The 15,852-nt window shown below is 44.4% G+C and overlaps 1 protein-coding gene across 3 annotated transcripts in view; it reads right to left on the bottom strand.

Annotated features, from left to right (window-relative positions):
* Positions 1–15,852, bottom strand: part of MAGED1 (MAGE family member D1) — a 70,351-nt gene that overhangs the window by 995 nt on the left and 53,504 nt on the right. For 2 of the 3 annotated variants that reach the window (XM_061178535.1, XM_061178534.1), the window contains exons 2-11: positions 5,060–5,133; positions 3,632–4,360; positions 2,318–2,986; positions 2,122–2,185; positions 1,826–1,905; positions 1,507–1,598; positions 1,201–1,280; positions 1,067–1,109; positions 731–793; positions 43–157 (exon numbers count right to left, since the gene is read on the bottom strand). In XM_061178535.1, coding sequence (XP_061034518.1) covers positions 43–157; positions 731–793; positions 1,067–1,109; positions 1,201–1,280; positions 1,507–1,598; positions 1,826–1,905; positions 2,122–2,185; positions 2,318–2,986; positions 3,632–4,360; positions 5,060–5,104 — 1,980 coding nt within the window. In that variant the 5' untranslated portion in view covers positions 5,105–5,133. Of the gene's footprint in view, positions 1–42; positions 158–730; positions 794–1,066; positions 1,110–1,200; positions 1,281–1,506; positions 1,599–1,825; positions 1,906–2,121; positions 2,186–2,317; positions 2,987–3,631; positions 4,361–5,059; positions 5,134–5,663; positions 5,815–15,852 lie in introns of those variants that run through there. The other variant, XM_061178533.1, reaches the window with a different exon arrangement.

Here is a 15,852-nt window from a genome sequence, read left to right as displayed (position 1 = left end):
CTTCATCCCTTAACCTATCGAGTCTTGCAGTTCCTCTATTACCTCTGCAATGAATCGCAGCACTTTCATCTTGCTAGTCTCATGGTAGGAACGGAGGCCCCAGAGGAACTCATACTCAGGAGGGTTGCTGTTGGGCACTCGTCTGTAGTCTAGGTACCTTAGAAAGAGGAGAAAGGCCTTTGTTTCTACCCAGGCAGAATGATAGTCCATCAATGCATAATAATCTGAGATTCTGACAGCCCAGATTTCAGGTAGCAACTCCCCCCAGTCTCATTCCTAAACACAGATTTACCCTCTAATAATCAGGCCTCTGAATTCCTGTGCCAGTGCTTCTACACGAAGCAGTCACCTAGGCCTGGAGGGTGGCTTGTATAGGGTCATAGAAAGGACAACACTTAATTTCACCCCCTCTGTCACAACTCTAGCTCCAAGTTCTTATAATCTTGTCATTGAACCACAGATAGGCCCATTGCAAAGCCTCAGCTAAGCCCAGCCTTTGGAATATCTACTGTGGGCGTGGTGGACAGGCTCCACTTGCAAGATCACTATACTGCAGGAAAATCCAACCACAAGGAGTATACTCAATAAATACTCCTGCGTACATATGTGTGTGTATATGCATAGGTATAGGTATAGTTAGTATAAGAAATGAGAATGGAAAGGGCTTTCTGAGGCTGACCAGCACACAGAATTCATGAAGACCAGACAAAGCTGCTTAGGCATCACTTACTTTTGCTTTACAAACTCGTAAGTAAGAAGTTTCCTCAGATCTCCAAGGAGGGGATGTCTTACCCTGATAGTAACAAAAAAAAAAAAAAAAAAGGGATCCATAATCAGAGACTATGACATTGCAAGGAAAGAAAAGAGTTTTCCAGCACAGAGGTCAGAGACAAGAGAAGAGGCAGAGAGGTCAGGACTATTTCCCCATCCACCCAGGTCACATCCTTGGGCTCTGTACCTCCCCAAACCAATTCCCTTAGACCACCAGGCTGATGCAATCCTGGGACCATCCTCTGTTGCCAAAGGATGATATAAACAGGCAAGAGATGAGAGAGCCCAATCATACCCAGGACGCAGTCCCATCTTGCGTAGTGCCTCCCAGAGGACAGCTGCAATGGGAGGCAAGGGGAGACAAGGGACGGAAAATGAGCGTGGAAATCAGGCGGTAGCCAACCCCCAGCTGCTGGCCCAGCCACTCACCTTCACTGGCACGGTTGCCATTCATGAAGATGACACCCAAAATCACTAAGAGGAGACCCAGCTTGGGTGTGTCTTTGGTCCTAAAGAAGTACAAAAAGAATATATTTTCAGCAGTCATTTGCATGAGACACCCCAGGCAGCTTACCCATCTAGCTTCCCCAGTATTCCTCAGCTAGGGGATAATTCTACCCCAGGTCTGCCCATGACCTGCTATGTGACCCTGAATCCTGGACCCTGACCTACTCGAAACTCCAGGAAAAAAGCATCACTGAGAAAGGCAATGTTCCACCTCCTTTCCCATCTTACGTTCCCAGTATGCCAGCCAGGGACTCAGGTGTACTGATGAGAATATACAGGTGTTCTTCCTTGTCAATTTCCTTCAGCTGAATTCCAAATTTCTACAGGGACAAGAAAACAGACTATGAAATTACAAAATCTAGCATAAGCTACCCACACTCAGCACTACCCACACTCAGCTACTCCTTCGCCTCCCTGTGAGACTTGCCCTAAACTCCCAGTAGGAATCCCATGAATCTTTTAAATCAAGACTTTCCTGTGATATCTATCAAAAACAAAAACCAGAAACCTTTCCCCATCATTCTGTTCCTCAGGGCTGCCTTCTCACCTTCTCCAGGACAAAGCATGCGCGTTCAATGATTTCTGGATACACATCAGTGTATTCACGGATGATATCCCTCAGCATTTCTGTAGGAGAGAGGAGGGAGCACCTGAGCTGAGCAGGGGTCACAGAGCTGCGACCTCTTTGCCAGACCTGCCCAGGGGAGCACAGTCATTGAAAAAGGAAGACTCAACCATGGAAGGAGGGGATTGAAGAGGAGGGGACATATAAGCAAAGAGATGTCCACAGAGCACGGGGTGAGGGGAAGAGCAGAGCTCCAGGAGAGGGCACTGGATACCTACCTGAGCGCTTGATGGGCACCTTTGTGTAATCTTTAAGCATCAGGTACTTGACCAACTTATTCGCCTGGGAGGGAAAAAGGAAATCATTAAAGTTATAAGATATTTACAGAACACTTGGTTGAATTATAGATGGAAAGACAACAATGAAAAGAGCAAGGGGTGGGGGGAGAAGTGACTGGGGAGTTACAGTTCTTACTCTTTCCTGAAGAAGGGCCACATCTCGGGGCTGTGAGGCACCCAGGTTCTGTGAGGCACGCGAGTTGGGAGAGGGGCGCAGGTTTGGTGAGGGGCGCAGGTTCTGCCAGTCAGGTGGAACTGGCCAATCGGTGGGGATCCAGTCAGGTGGGAGCGGCCAGTCAGTGGGAAGCGGCCAATCGGGTGGCAGTGGCCAATCGGGGGGTAGTGGCCAGTCGGGAGGGCCTTGCCAATCTGGAGGACCCTGCCAGCCTGGTGGAGTCTGCCATCCAGGTGGAGTCTGCCATCCAGGTGGATTCTGCCAGGCCAATGGGTTCGGCCAGACAACTGGACCAGGCCAGACAATGGGGTTCGGCCAGATCACAGGGTTCTGCCAGATCACTGGGTTTGGCCAGATCACTGGGTTCTGCCAAGCAACTGGGTTTTGCCAGGCTGGTGGGGTCTGCCTAGCTGGGGGGCTCTGACGTGCTGGTGGGGTCTGCCTGGCTGGCTGGTTTTGCCAGCCTGATGGGTTCTGCCAAGCCAATGGGGTCTGCCAGAGCACATTGGGGGGTGCGCCAGGTGGGCTCTGAGTGGTAACTGGAACCGGTGCAGACCTCCAGGTCCCTGGAGCCAGTGGGGCCCGCCTCTGATCCCCACTGCTGCTCTCTTCCACATTCAAGTTATTAATCTGCATCATCAGAGAAAAGGAAGGTCAGGGTCACCAACTGTTTCTATGTCCTCACCATATCTATTCCAGGAAGGCCCCCTAAAACCCTCACCTGTAATGACAGCCTGACCCACTAGCCAATGGTCACCCTGAGTCCCGGGCTTGTCTTTCACTGTCTTCCAGGCAGGAGTTTCATCTCTGAACCAGGCCAGGAGCAACCCAAGGGTGGGGCCTGAGGCTTCTCCTCTTCCCATGTCCACCACTGGCTCTGCTTGTACCACCCTGGACAAATCACTCAAGTCACTTCACCTCTCTGGGACTTAGTTTCCTTCTCATAAAACTGAAACTATGATCCCTAGCTGGTATGAGGTACTTTGAAGATTTAGTGAGTGAGATAACCTGTGTGAATGTGCCTAGGCCAAGACCTAACACATGGTGGCTACTTTCAAAATGTAAAGTGAATTACATACAGGCTGTATATATTATGTGTCCATGTCTCATCTCCCCATTAGTCTGTGGACACTCAGAGAACAGGAATTAACACCTACAACCTGGTCAAATACAGACAGTTATATATATTCAGTTTTGTTTTGTTTAGAACAAATGAACAACCTCAGAGAAGAAAAGAGAGCCCCCAAAGCAAAGTGGGACTAGCAGGGATCTCACCTTGCGGGTCCTCTTGCCCCGAATTATAGTCCTGGACTCCAGATTCTGAGCCTGGGAACCATCTGCTGATGTCTGTGCAGCTGCACCATCAGATTCACAGATACTTGGGCATGGGTCAGCCTCTATGTCAGCCTGGGAAGTGGCTATCTTGGCTTGGTTAACATTCTGGGTCTGGGTATCAGCTACTGGGGCCTTAGTGGTGTCATTCCAAGCCTTGAAGGCTGTCTTGGGATGAGTGTTGACCATCTCACTGGCACTGAGAGACTGAGAGAAATTGTAGGTGGCATTTGGGCCCACCGTAGTAGTGGTATTCTGGGCCTTAAAGGCCATCTCCGACTTGTTGGCAGTTAACTCACTGGTGGTTGCTGCCTGGGAAAAATCATAGGCAGCATTTGGGCCCTTTGGGGGGGCATTCTGGGACTTAAAGGCTGCTGTAGGCGGCGTGTTGGGAGTCTCCTTGGCATTAAGAGCCTGAGAGAAATCATAGGCAGCATTTGGGCCTTTTGTGGTGGCATTCTGGGCCTTAATAGCTGTCTTAGGCTTAGTGGCAGCTGCTAAAGCCTGCATATCAGCCATCTCACTGGCTGTTGGGGACTGTGAACTCTGAGGACTAGCATTCGGCGCGCTGGCAGCTGCTGTGGCCTGGTTGGTAGGCGGAGCCTCTGAGATCTGGATGGCCTCCATCAGGGTCTGCATAAGCAAGGTGCTGTCTTCCACGGAGGCCTCAGCCTGCAAATACAGGGGAAAAAAAATTAAATCTCTGGGTCTGCGAAGTGGGGTTGGGAGGATACGGGAGAGAACACGCAGGGGAGGTGCAGGCGAGCGGTTGGTGCAAAAAGAGGAAGGCTGAGGAAGAGATCTAGCGGCCTGCGTGGGTTAAGGGGTAACAAACCTTTTGGTAGGGGCTGAGTGGGGCAGGGGCTAAACAAGGGGTGGGGCCAAAGTGGAGGGGGGGTGCTGATCTAGGAGTGAGGTTAGAACAGGGCAATGCAGAGTGAGATAGGAGCTCAGGAGGAGGAGGCGGAGCAAGAGTGCCGCCTTGAGGAGTTGAGGAGAATAAGGGGGTCGCAGGGGGTGGGGAATGCTGGAGAAAGGGAGGGTGGAGGCGGGAGGTTGGGGGAGGGGGCGGCAGAGAGCTCTACAAGCCTCAGGACTATGGAAAAAAAAGGTTCCTTACCCAACCAGCATTCTCTGGGCAGATTGCCCTGACTACTAACAGGGTCTCCCCTTTCTCTGAGCAGGGACTGATGGCTGAAAAGGGACGACCCCCCCCACCCCCACCCCGCGCCCTTAAACCATGGGAATTTGAAAAATGACGGAATCTAGGCACCAAGAAGGCAAAATCGGATCCAGGCGTCTGGACAGCCAAAGGGGCCCGGGGGGAACTGTCGGCTAGGGAAATGGTGGGGAGGGGAGTGGAGATCTCACCTGGAAGCCGAGGAGGCCCGCACCACAGTCCATTTTCTGAGACATGGTTCTTGTCCCTCTGGCAAGAGCAGAGCCTGGGGGGTGTGGAGGAGGAGTTGGGCGTTATACTACAGAGGGCAAATGCGAAGGAACAAATTTGGGGAGATGGTGGTGTTTGAGGTTTGATTGTGGGGGCGGATGAGGTGCTGAATGTGAGGGGAACGGGCCAGATCGGCGTGCGAAAAGTGAATGGGTGTCCGGATGGAGGTTCTGAATCCCGAGAAGCTATGACGGGGAGAAGCTTCAAATCGGGGTTCAGATAAGAGTTCTGAATCCAGGCAGATTGCGTTGGGATTCGCATTTGGGAAATTGAATGGAGTTTTCGAATCAGGAGGAATCGTATAACAGTACAGATCGAGGTCGAGAAATCTGTAGAGATTCTGAACGATGGGAGGGGTTCAGAGAGCGAACAGGGATTCTGAATAAGGGAGGATCAGGTGAGGGGTGTGTGAATCGGGGTTCGGGGAGTGGAAGAGGGATCAGAATCCGGGGTAAAGGGATCGGGATGAAAAATGGGGGGCCCGCACCAGGGGGCAAGATGCCCTGTCTGGGGGCTAATTCTCACCTTGCCTCAGGCCCCAACCCCAACCCCCTCGTTGCCTCCCTTCTTCACGACTCAGAGGATCGGGATTGCAGTGTTCTGCTCTCAGCAGCCGCACCCTCTCCTTGTCCAGGAGAAAATGCCAGCGCGGCAGCTAGGACGACCCCGCCTCTTCGCCTAATATACCTCCCACCGCCTCACATGGTTGTACGCATGCGCAAGAACTGACCGACCAAATAAGAGTCCCTCCCGTTTCCCCAACAAAAGCTTCGCCCTGAAGACTATGCTGCGCATGTGCAGCGGGAAGCAGTCCCGCCCCTTTGCCAACACACCACCCCACCACCAACCAGGTGGACAGTTTACAGCGGTCCCTCCCCTTCCTCTATATCCCCTCCCCCAAACAGATGCGCTGTGCCTCTAGATCCCACCCCTTGCCCCACACACCGGCCCCCTACCTTTTCCGCAATGCGTCTCTGTTCTATCCCTCCCTCTCAAGGCCCCTCCTGTCAGGTGGGCATGCAACTCCACCCTCTAGTCTAGCAGCACTTAGGTCACTATTAAGGAGGTCTCTGTGTGGGGTCTCTAATTGCAACAAGTTCTAGGCTCCTGCTAAAAATAAGCTCATCCACTTAGGGGGCCTAGGAAAAGGAATGGCCAGAGAGGATACATTAATGGAGGTAGAAAAAGTCTGTGCCTGCCACGTGACTCTACATGATCTTCCCCCCCACCCAACAGCTTCCAGACTCATAAACATTAGCTTCTTTCCTGCCCTTTTGCAGCTCCAGCTATTTATTTTGTGTGTGGAGGCGGGGAGGAGGGGAGGGAAGGGCACAACGTGTACTTCACAGCACGATCTACGCTGGAGCTTGTTTTCCTCTCACAGCAGCCCTGGGAGGTGGATGTCAGCATCTCCATTGTACAGATAAAGACGCTGAGCTACAGACATTACATGAACTAGACAAGGACACTGAGCCAGTAAACAGAAAATGTAAAATGTGGGCCTGGGTCTTCCAGACCCTAAAACCCCTGTTGCACCATCGCTGGCCCGGGGACTGAGGCACCCTCCCTTCTCCAGTTTGAGCAACAGATCCGCCCCACCTTCCCTGCTCTGTCAACACCTGTCCCAAACAAGCAAAGGGTTCTGTTCCCTGAGACCTAAGCTCACGCTCTGCATCCCGGAGGGCACAGGTGGAAGTCCCCCGCGCCCTCCTCCACGTGGGTCCATCCCGGTGTGCAAATTGCTCCTTGGGGTCCACTCCCTGCTCCGTCAGGCCTCTTTGCTATGAGTGGCACAAACGCTGTCCCTGAGGCCTTCCTGGTGCCTGCTGGAGCAGCCAGGACAATCAGGCACCTGTATGTATGAGCCATGGCAAGCCTTGATTGAGAGTAAACGTTTGCCCTGCTTACTTCCAGGGCTGGGCCTCAATTCGTGGGATGGAATGCTGGACCAGTGTGTCACTAGCTGCATGAGCCCACTCAGGCCACTGGAATTCTCTGAGCCCGGCTTCTCAATGAGAAGCACAAGTAGCACTTACTGGGTTCCTACCCAACAACAAACATGCTGCACTTCCAGAATGACTGGAGAGGCTCAAAAAGGCAGAAAATGATATACAGATGTGAAATGATGCAAATTGAACTGATACTCTCCAAAAATCCAAGGTACATCTTTGTACACTTCACATTTGTTCTTGCATCAGCTCCTGCCAGGAGCCAACATATGAAAGGAAGCTAATGCTGGGAAGAACTGCAGCGTTTGGTCCCCAAGGGCCAACATCAATTCTGCCTGGCTGGATGACTTTCCTCATCTGTTGCATAGCAACCTCCCCTGTCAGCTGCCTGTTTTTCCTCAGTACTTCCTCTGTAAAGTGTCTGCAGTGGGACGTGATCAGACTCAGGAAAGGTCTGAAACACCATGTTATATGCTTTCTGCTCCCAAATCTGTATCTCCAGTTCTTGACTTGGCTTATGAGTTCTAGATCTATAATCCAACAGCCTACCTCACTTCTGCAATTGTCTCGGTACTTTTACAATTAACAGGTCCCATATATCCTCCTCCTCAGCACATTGTGTTTCTCCTTTAGTCATGCCCTTCTCTCTCTTTTAGAGAGATGGATTTTTGTTTGTTTTATTCATTGCTGTATCCCTAGCACCTAAAATGATGCCTGGCATATTTTATATGCTCAAAAATGAATGAATGAATCCCACCATCCACCCTACTGCTTACGCAAGAAACCTGAGAGGCACTCTTTTTTCTTTCCTGTGATGAATTCACTTACTTTTACTCATTACACAAATAATATTCATATTATTATTCATCATTAAAAATTCAAACATTACCCAAATATTTTAGAAATTAAGTAGCCATCACTCCAAATCTCACCACCTTGAGATAACTGCTATTAAGATTTTGATGCTACCTTTTCATACAACACTTTATGCATATATATTCTTACATAAATGGGATTACATTATATATGCCATACTTTAAATTGCATTCTTTTACTTACTGCCTCCCACTTTCTTTCACCTCTATACCCTCATCTGAGACATGCATTTTTAACAGCCATTTTTATATCCTTTCATGTTCAAACATGTTCCATGTTTTTTGTTTTACAAAAATTAAGATCATATTATATACACTTTAATGCATCTGATTTATCTTAGTTAATGCTAATCTACCTCTGATTCATTCTTTTACATTGCTGCATAATATTCCATAATAGGGATGGACCACAATGTATTCAACCATTTCCTCACTGATGGTAATTCATTTTGGTTTCAGGTGTTTTGGCGGAGGGAGGGAGCATATACCAACAACATTGCAATAAAATACTTGTACATATATCCTTATATTTTAATGCTCAATATTTATTCCTATGACATCAGATGCCCAGGAGTAAGACTGATATACTCTACGTTTGGTGTCATAAGACTTTTCCAATTTTTTTCCAATCTTATGTGTATTTTATTGGTATCTCCTTGTGGTTTTAATTTACATTTCTGATAAGTAAGTAGTGGACCACATATTCATATAAGAATGGACCTACTGGATTTCTTTTGGAAAGTACTTATGCAAGTCCTTTACCTATTTTTCTTGTGTTGTCTTTGTCTTAATTATTTTGGGGACTTCTTTGTACAGTCCTACAGATGCTTATTGAAATCCCTTAGAGCTAGATGTACTGCAAATGTTTTTTTCACATTTTAGTAAGTGTGTATACTCTATACTATGTAACAGTTCCAACTGCAAGAGCCACAAAGGCCAGATATATTCACTTTTGCACATTCCCTTAGCAGCTAAGAGAATGTGATCTAGGATTTACCAGTGTGGTGGGGTCCTGAAGACCACCATCGGGTTCATTGATTCACTAGAAGCACTCACAGAACTCAGGATAGGTGTTACATTCATGGCTATGGTTTATTACAATGAAAGGATACCGATTTAAATCCACAAAGCTAAAAGGTGCATAAGTCAAAGTCCAGGAGAGAACAGGGATGAGCTTCCAGTTGTCCTCTCTCAGTGGAGTTGTATGGCCAGTGCTTAATTCTCCCAGCAAGATGTGTGATAACCAGGGAAGCTCACCTGAGCCTTGGCACCTGGGATTTTACTGGAGGTCAGTCACGTAGGCATGGAACACCTGGGTGGCTAACCTTAGTTTACTCAATCTTCAGCCTGTGCAGAGGTCAAACTAATGCCGCAAGGCTCAAGGCCCCACTATAAATCATACTCTTAACATAAACCATCTGTTGGCCCAAAGCCCCGGGTGAACAAAGAGACTCTAATCAGGCACGATATGCCAAAGGCTTAGAGGTTATCTCCCAGGGGTTTGTCAAGAGCTGGACCTTTCTTTGGAATGTGCAGACATTTTTCGGAATGCACAGGGTTTGAACACCCCAGACCTGCCGAGTCAAGTCTTCTACTGCACAGTCATAATTCCAACCTAACACTTGATCTGAAAGGAGTGATTCAAAGATTCAATGATGGAATTCAATGCCATATCTGTGATGGTGGGAGCAGGAACCGCAAGAAAATCCAGTTTCTAGGTGCAGCATTGGTAGCAGGGCCAAGGGCAGCATCCAGTATACAGTATTCAGTGGTGACAGTAATAGTATCCAACCATGCCAATACTTAATGGCATGATTTTTGAAATACTGCTGGGCCAGCTGCTCTTAGCAAATTATTTTATTAATTCTACCACTTTAACATACTTAAGAATTTAAAAAAATTTTTAATTAATTATGGATACACTGAAAATTGCAAAGATAGTACAGAGAAGTCTTATGTACCCTTTAGCTGCTTCCCTCAGTGAGCACATCTATATAATACAATATCAAAACCAGGAAATTGACATTGGTATCACATGTGTGTATACTTCTATGTCACTTTATCACATGTGGAGGTTTCCACAGTAATCACCACAACAACCAAGATACAGAATTATTCTGTCACCACAAAGATTTACCTGTACTACCCCTTTATAGTCACACTTACCTCCATTCCCGCCACTATCCCTAACCCTTGGAAGCCATTAATGTGTTCTCCATCTCTGTAATTTTAACATTTCAAGAAGGTTATAAAATTGGAATCATACAGTATGTCACATTTTGAGTGACTTTTTTCACTCAGCATAATGCCTGTGAGATAGATCCAAGTTGTGTGTTTTTCTCCTTTTTATTGCTGAGTACTATTCAATGGTATAGATGTGCCACAGTTGGTTTAACCATTCACCCACTGAAGTACATCTGTGTGGTTTCCAGTTTGGGCTAGTAGAATAAAGCTGCTATAAACATTTTTGTACAGTTTTTTCTGTGAACATAAGTTCTCATTTCTCTGGGATAAATGCCCAAGAGGGCAATTGCTGGATTGTGTAATAAGAGCATGTTAGGTTTATAAGAAACTTGCCAAACTTTCCCAGAGTGATTGTATCATTTTACATTCCCACCAACAATATGTGAGTGGATCTATTTTCTCCAAATCCTTGGCAGCATGTGTTGTATTTTTTTAGGAATTCTGATAAATGTGAAATAATAACTCATTGTGGTTATAATTTACATTTCCCTAATGGCTAATGATGTTGAACATTTTTAACATGTGCCTATTTGCCATCAATATATCCTCTTTGGCAAAATGTTTCTTCATGTCTTTTGTCCATTTTTCAATTGATTGTTTGTTTTCTTTCTTTTTTTTTAAGTGTTGAACCTTGAGAATTTATATATTTTATGTATGAGTCCTTTGTCAGATATATGGTTTGCAAACTGGTTTCTCCCAGTTTGTAGCTTGTGTTTTCATCCTCTTAACAGAGTCACATGGCAAATTTTTTAGAAGTCCAATTTATTGATTTTTTTTCCTTTCAAAGACTGTGGTTTTTGTGGCATTTCTAAGAACTCTTCAACAAGCCCTAAGGATCTGAAGATTTTATCCTATATTATATTCTAAAAGTCTTATGGTTTTAACTTTTATATGAGAGTCTATCATCCATTTGGATTTAAATTTTGAATGAGATGTGAGGTCTAGGTCGAGTTTTATTTGGGGGGATGGGAGAGGCAGAGCTACAGAAATCCATCTGATCATTCCAGCACAGTTTGTTTAAAAGATAATCCTTCCATTGAGTTATCTTTGCACCTTTGTCAAAAATCAGTTGGCCATACTTGCATGAGGCTATTTCTGAGTTCTCTATTCTGTTCCATTGGTCTATGTGTCTACTCATCCATCAATACTGCAATAGTCTTGATTACTGTAGTTATACAATAGTCTTGAAGTTGGATAGAATTTTATTCTTCTTTTTCAAAATTATTTTATTTATTATTCTAGTTCTTCTGTTTTTCCATACATTTTGGAATAATTTATATCTACAAAGCATCTTACTGTAATTTTGATAGCAACTGCATTCAACTTGTATACCAATTTAGGGAGAGTTAACATCTTTCCTATGTTGATTGTTCTAATCCATGAATACAGTATGTCTCTCTTTTTATTTTGATCTTCTTTGGTTTTTTCATCAGAGTTTTGTGTATTCTGCTGTTGTTGGGTGGAGTGTTCTATACATATCAATTAGATCCTGTTGGTTGATGATGTTGAGTCTATCTGATTATGCTCTTTTCCAAATTTGGGAAGTTTTCAGCCGCTTTTTCAGCCCTTCCTCCTTCTCTCCTTCTGTGACTATGATGACAACTATGTTAGATCTTTTGCAATAGTCCAACAAACACCTGAAGGCTCTATTTATTTTTGTTTTTCAGTCTATTTTTCTCTGTCAGATATAATTTCTATCATTTCACCTTCAAGTTCACTAATTCATTCTTCTGTCATCTTATTCTGCTGTTGAGTTCATCTATTGATTAAGTTCATTTATTGGATTTTTCAGTTCCTAAATTTCTTTTTAATTCTTCTTTATATCTTCTATTCTTTTGGAGATTTTCTATTTCTTTGCTGAGACTTTCTATTCTTTCATGTGTCCTATGAACAATTGCTCATTGAAACATTTTTATCAAGGCTGTTTAAAAACCCTTGTAGATGATTCTAATATCTGTCATCTTGGTGTTGGTGTGTGTTGACTGTCTTTTCTCATTCCAGTTGTGATTATCATAGTTCTTGATATGACAATTGATTTTCAATTGCATCCAGGATATTTTGCGTCTTATAAGGATCTGAATCTTATTTAAATCTTCTGGTTTACCACATGTGGGTGGAAGTCCACATTCCTACTCAGCCTCCACTGATACCTGGGAGAGAGGGGCTTCTTGTTACTGAGGGCTAAGTGAGAGTTCCAGCTCCATATTAAGCTTTTACTGATACCATCCTGATTGGGAGAGACCGGGTGCCTAATTACATAGCCAGGGAACTCACCACCACGTCATTGCTTGGGATCCAAGTTCCCTAGACAGCATGCCATCTTATCGCCTACTTTCAGGGTCATTTCATGTTTGGTTTATATATAATGCTCAGGGACAAATAGGGAAGAGTACATCTATACCATTTACCTCTTCCTGCTGGAAGCAGAAGTCCCCAATTCTAGTTGGGGACTTTAAAAAAATTATAATTATTGAGATTTCTAATGTAAAATCGTATTATAAGAAAAAAATAATTTGATCACTTAATTAACAATATATATTACAGTCATTTTGATGTCTTATATGACTTGCTGAAATAACAAAAACAATATTGGGCAATAATCTGAAACATCAAAAACAATATTGGGTAATAATCTTAAAAAGTAACATCCCTTTCTTTTTCTTGAAATGATTTTACCATTTCACCATTTAGAATGTTTGTTGCTTTTTTATAAGTAGCTTTCAACCAACATATTTAGTAGTTTATTTCTCTTCCTATTTTACTTAGTTACTCATGTTTCTTTCTGCCTTGTTCCCAAATCTAATCCATCACCTATTCCTGTTGATTCTACCATTTTAAGTACACCTCGATTCCATTCTATTCTCTCACTTTTCATCATCCTGTTGCTAGAAGGACGCATGAAGAGAGCAAGAAATGGAGAGAGAAAAGTTGAAAAGAGAGGGGATGAAGAGAAAGAGAAGGGAGGAAGGAAAGAAGAAAAAAGAAAATGGTAATAAAAGAAAGAATGAGTGACAATAGCAGTTGCAAGTAAATGGAATTATTAAGATAAGGAGAAATAAGAGAACGGAGAAGGAATGGATACTAAGTTGAAATAGACAAAGCAGGAGGAAAGAGAATGAGGAAGTAGAATGCATAAGGGAGAAGAGACGTAGGATGGAAGAGTGTGAAAGGGAGGTGGAAGGAGATAGAGAGATTAAGGGGTAAATGAAAAAGAAAGGAAAATAAACAAGGGGAAGGAAGAAAAAGAGGAAGGAGAGTGTAGAGGAAATAACTAGGGAGAAAAGAGAAGTGTCTGAAGTAAGAGGGGCAGGGTGGAGGAGGAAGAGGAAGGGGGATGGGGGAGAGGGAGAAGGAGGAATGATGTGGAATCACACCTCACTATTGGCAGATTTCACTCTGCAGAGAGAAGAATGCTTAATGTTAGAACTTCTTTTGTTTTCTCCTCAAATACCTAGTTCCCTTTATATTTGGTACCCATCAAAGTGCCAGAGGTCATTTCTCACAGGAAATGTAAGTTTTCTTTTTCGCTGCAACTCAACTTGAATTCTGTCAAGTTCCCGATCTATTGAGTGGTTGAAACTCAACTCCAGTGGTGTGAAGTTCTCCTCACCCCATTCTTTGGGATTGTGTGTAAGTTATGGTATCTTAGTGGCAAAACATCAGGATGGGTGATATATGTTGAGTATCACATATCCATGCCAGCATGACATGATGTCATATCTGGTTTGCCAATGTTTGTCCAAGCAGGTAGCTGTTGAGTTGAGCCTCATTCTTTACCACAAAGCCCCTTTTGGGGTCTGACTCTCTCTGAGGGTGTCATATCCCGCTCATATACATGGGAAATATTCTGCTACTCCTATCATATGCTGAGGCTTGTTCATCTCTGTGAGGCTGTCTTTGATTAACATATTCTTCTTATACTCCCATGATATCCTGAGCTGAGACAAACTATGTGAGGAAGCCCAAAGCTCAGAAAGCATATAGATACCACACAACCATTTTTATTTTGTAGTCTTGTCCTTGTCCTCTTCCTGGCCTTACCCAAGAAGTGAGGCACAAGGCCACATTGCTAGAGGATCTTACAAACCTATCTTGGGTTTCTTCCCATCCCTGGAACACAGGGTCTAGGTTTCTCCTTTTTTCAGTAACCCACAATATCTACTGACTTCTTACTTCTTCTTTGCTTTTCTTCCCAAAAGAATGAATATGAGGCTAGAGATACAGTCTTGAAAAGAAGTGCTAACAAGAACAAAAAGCTAGACAAACTAAAAGTCAATGACTTTTCTTGGACTTGAAAGAGAAACAAGGTTTCAGAGCAAACCACCATCCTGAAATATTGAGGGACAGGCAAATCAAGAGTCACAGACAAGATCTGCTTACCTAAGGCAGAAGCCACTAGAGCCATAAACTTGTAGGAACTCTTAAGTGAAAATTTTGACAAACTGCTAGAGGCTGAATATGGACTAGAATGAGAGTGAGAAACTCCTGGGAGTGGTAGTCTTGTTGAGAAAGCACATTTTCATGGGCTATATTTCCAGGAATCTCACCAGGTTCTCACAGTGAAGATCCGAGAAAGACACCTTGGCAGACCCAGCAGGAGGAGGGTAAGAGTCTTTGTGACTATCCCTGTGAAATATGCCCAGAGCCTTATCCATAACAACGTCCTACTTTCCAGGAGGAAGGACTACCAGAGCCCTGTCCCAGAGCCATGAAGGTAGGACATTATTTTTCTCACTCCAGCCCCCCTCTAGCTTTCTTGTCTCACCTAAGGTGTGTGTGTGGCAGAGGGGGAGTTGTGTGGGTGGAGGTGTGGGGACTATACAAGAAGAAGTACTTGTAAGGGTCACAGGCCCACTAAAACACTGAAATTTAATTGGAATATTACAAAACACTCCCTTTCCCCCACACCATACCACCATACCAACAGGGCTCCACTATATTATAGTGGATTACAGCTGAATGAGCTGCAAGACAGAGACTTTCTAAGGAAGCCCAAAGTCAAGAGAGGAGACAATATCAAGGACGCTAGAGGAATATGAAGCCTCTGCCACCTGCTGCTAAAGTAAATTTTAAAGCCCAACTCCTAGCAAGATTAACATAAATCTTCACAATAGAGGCCTCTCTCTCTCTCAGTTCCTATTACCTGTCCAGCTTTCAACAAAAAATTACAAGGCACACCAAAAGGCAGGAAGAAAAAGTCTGAAGAGACAAAGCAAGCATCAGACTCAAATATGACAGAGCTATTGGAATTATTAGGGAATTTAACATACTATAATTACTATGTTAAAGGCTCTAATGAAAAAAAGCAAACAACATGCAAGAACAGATGGGTAATGTAAGCAGAGAGATGGAAATCCTAAGAAAGAATCAAAAGGAAATGCTAGAAATAAAAAAATCTCATGGCAGAAATAAAGACTGCATTTGATGGGCTCATTAGTAGACTGGACACAGCTGAGGAAAGAATTTGTGAACTTGAAGACAGGGCAAGAGATACTTCCCAAACTGATATAAATAGAAAGAAGAATAAAAAAACAGAACAGAACATTCAAGAATTGTGAGACAATTTCAAAGGATACAACTATGTCATAACTGGAACACTAGAAGGAGAAAAGAGAGAGAGTGGAACAGAAGAATATTGCAAATAAT

The sequence above is a fragment of the Eubalaena glacialis genome, chromosome X (genome assembly GCF_028564815.1).
Source record: "Eubalaena glacialis isolate mEubGla1 chromosome X, mEubGla1.1.hap2.+ XY, whole genome shotgun sequence".
NCBI lineage: Eukaryota > Metazoa > Chordata > Mammalia > Artiodactyla > Balaenidae > Eubalaena > Eubalaena glacialis.
This window is presented reverse-complemented; position numbering and strand designations above follow the sequence as displayed.